This window comes from Vitis riparia, chromosome 14 (assembly GCF_004353265.1).
Source record: "Vitis riparia cultivar Riparia Gloire de Montpellier isolate 1030 chromosome 14, EGFV_Vit.rip_1.0, whole genome shotgun sequence".
Classification (NCBI taxonomy): Eukaryota; Viridiplantae; Streptophyta; class Magnoliopsida; order Vitales; family Vitaceae; genus Vitis; species Vitis riparia.
In genome coordinates, this window is record NC_048444.1 from 24,654,648 (window position 1) to 24,657,829 (window position 3,182).

Below are 3,182 nucleotides of genomic sequence, written 5' to 3' on the forward strand. Positions count from 1 at the left end.
ATTCTGATAAGCGCTTTCCTGCATGGGGATTTGGGGGAAGGACAATTGATGGTACCATATCACATTGTTTAACTTGAATGGAAGTGCTAGTGGCGTTGAGGTAAGAAGACTCAAGGTTTTTCCGATTTGTCTTCTACACAACTACCAATAAAGAAGATATATTACATTGTCTTTGCAATTTATCATAATGAAAGCCTTGATTTTCTTCCAAGTTGTGAAAGTGCTAATTCTTGTTAATTCAAGGAAATGGGTTTAACTCCACATTCATCACCTTACTCTTTTTGCTAGATTTTAGTATTAGTAAATTTTTTTAACTCAAAATGAAAATAATTTGTTTTATTGAAGACTTGACTTTACTATTAAAGACAGAAAATATGGCTATCAATTGAAATGTCTACAAGTAAGATCCTTTAAAATGGATTATATTATTCTGATCATTTGCAATTAGATTTTCATTGTTGTGTTTTGGACCGAATTCCATGTCATGGCATATGTGTAGACAAGAAGGGAATCAAAACATTTTTACTTGTATTAGCGCATAAAACTAACACTCGAAACCCTAGATTAAACAACTTTTTTTTTTGTTTGGCAGAGTTTGCCTTTCCCTATCAAAAAAAAAAAAAAAGAAGGGAAGCAAAATATTTTTTCTTGTATTTGGCCATAAAACTAACACTTGAAACCCTAGATTAAACAACAATTTTTTTTTTTTTGGCTGAGTTTGCCTCTTTGGTATGTTATGTTTGCTCTTCAATTAAAAATAACCCTCCATATTGTTTGGTGAAATGAGAGAGTTTAACTAGTCTGTGGAAGAACCGTCCTGATATGCTCAAAATTATCTAGTGCTTCATTGCATTTACAAATGATGCTTGTTCCAAGAGGGCAGGGGGAAAAAAGAGATAAATAGTGTAACCTATCAAGAAAAGACAGATGTATGTTTGAATTGTTCTTAGTTGTTATGATTGTGGCATCCCAAATATTGCTTTAGATGAGCTACACTGTAGTTGTAGCATAGTGTTGCTTGTTGCACTGGATTGCCTATTGAGGCCTCCTTCTGCCTGGACTATGTTCTGATCTATGAGGACCTCATAACAGGCCATTAAAACACTATTAAGTTTCTATTATTTCACAGGTTGAAGGGGTCCAAGGGATCATGGCTGCCTATGCAAGTGCACTGAACCATGTTGCTCTGGCGGGACCGACTTTATTTGGACAAGTGATCAACAATGCAGCTGAAATTGCTGGCCAGTCCCTCTCCTATAGCAGCTGCAAATATTTTGTTTTGCTTATCATAACGGTAAAGAGGACTTATAATTGCATTTATTTTTATTTTATCTTACTTCTTTGTAGAGAAAATCTAACTTCAAAGTTGCATTTATCTTCATATTCTTTTTTCCTTTTTCTTTTCTTTGTTAGTAATTTCTCATCTTTCTAGGATGGAGTACTTACAGATCTCCAAGAAACAAAAGATGCTTTGGTCAGGGCATCTGATTTGCCCTTATCAATTCTGATAGTTGGAGTGGGAGGAGCAGATTTTAAACAAATGGAGGTGTACCCTTGTTTTCTTAATTTAGCATTCAATACTTCAATTAATTTATGCCTTAGTGGCATTTCAGTACTTAATGCTTTAATGGGTACTATGGGTTTCATGTCTCAACAGTGTTTGATTGTGTTCTGATTCTTATTGTTCGGCAGATCCTTGATGCTGATGATGGTTGTCGGCTAGAGAGTTCTACAGGACGTGTAGCAACACGAGATATTGTACAGTTTGTTCCCATGAGAGAAGTGCGTGGTGAGTACATATTTTTCATTAGCTTGTCCAGCATAGGTTTTGAAAAACTTGAGTTTTCAACTCAAACTCCAATCTCACATCATCCTGTTAGAGGCTAATAGACGTACTTGAATAGGTCATAAACTCCAGAGTTTGAGCAGTTTGCATATAACTTGTTTTTGTACATACCATTCTATTTTCTTTTCTCTCTTGAATCCTGGGTCTATAAATTTGAAATATTTATTTCCCTTTTATATCCCATAGACAAGGAAGATGTACTTTTTCTTGGCAAATCGATTAGAAAGTGGTTTTCCTTAAAGAGTAATTTCTTATCTTAAATCTTGAAGCAGGTGGGCAAACTTCCGTAGTCCAAGCTCTATTAGAAGAGCTACCTGGCCAGTTCCTGACTTACATGAGAAGCAGAGATATTAAACCCAATGCAGTCAACATAGCTCAAACATCTGCTTCCCATGCCACCATCTAGTAAGGGTTGTCTCCCATTCACCACTCCAGAGTTCCAAGGCATTGTAAATACCGAAACTAGGTTGACAATATACATGCTGTCTATAGGAAACACAGATGATTGACATACCCCAAAGGGAAAAGGTTAGATTACTTAGTCTATACTGGGTACAATCTGTTTTCAAGAATGATGAATTGACCCAATTGTAGTAACAATTGACAGCATTGGAATGCACGGATTTGATTACAAATATTGAGAGTTTCACCAGTGTGTATCATGCATGCCAATTGACCTTTAAGCTTATATTTTTAGGTAGCAAGCCAATGATGTATTTCATGCCAATTTTCCCTTGAACATGTCACCGTTTTATTCTTGCATCCCAATGGATATGGGTTAGCATGTGAAGTGTTTTCCATGAAGCTAGCGCATTTTATTCTTCAGAATAACTATGTTTTTGTGTACAATATTTACATAACCGGTCATAATTTTTTAAGAAAGCCGGACTTCCTTTTCTTTAAAATTAAAAAAAAAAAAAAAAAAAAAAAAAAAAAATCATACCTTTGTAACAGGTAGGATGCATAGATCTTCAACCCACTTGACTTCAACCATTAATATATACAAAGTTTGGAATTCCTAAATTCTATAATATAAGAGCAAATTTAATCATGTGATTTAAAAATAGTTTTTTATTTTTAAAAATAGAAAATTGTTTTTAAAATTTTTTAATACTGGTTGGCCATTGCTTTTTGGAAATAGCGTTTAAAAACAAAGTGAAATATAAAATAATTTTAAAAAAACAAATAAAAGTTGTTTTTACTAGTTTTTAAAAATAAAAGGAAAATGTAGAAAATTATAAAAAAATCATTAAATAAATAAATAAAATTGAACATAATATCATTTTTTTTTTTTTGCTCTCTCCACGATTTAATACTAATACCAAAAATATTAAAA

The 3,182-nt window shown here is 33.2% G+C and overlaps 1 protein-coding gene across 1 annotated transcript; it reads left to right on the top strand.

Annotated features, from left to right (window-relative positions):
- The first annotated feature begins 66 nt into the window (after positions 1 to 66).
- LOC117930318 (protein BONZAI 3-like) lies at positions 67 to 2,587 on the top strand. Its single transcript, XM_034850914.1, has 5 exons — positions 67 to 100; positions 1,130 to 1,294; positions 1,433 to 1,546; positions 1,693 to 1,789; positions 2,119 to 2,587. The coding sequence occupies exons 2-5, from the start codon at positions 1,151 to 1,153 to the stop codon at positions 2,250 to 2,252; spliced, it is 489 nt and encodes a 162-aa protein (XP_034706805.1). The 5' UTR covers positions 67 to 100; positions 1,130 to 1,150; the 3' UTR covers positions 2,253 to 2,587.
- Positions 2,588 to 3,182: the final 595 nt, after the last annotated feature.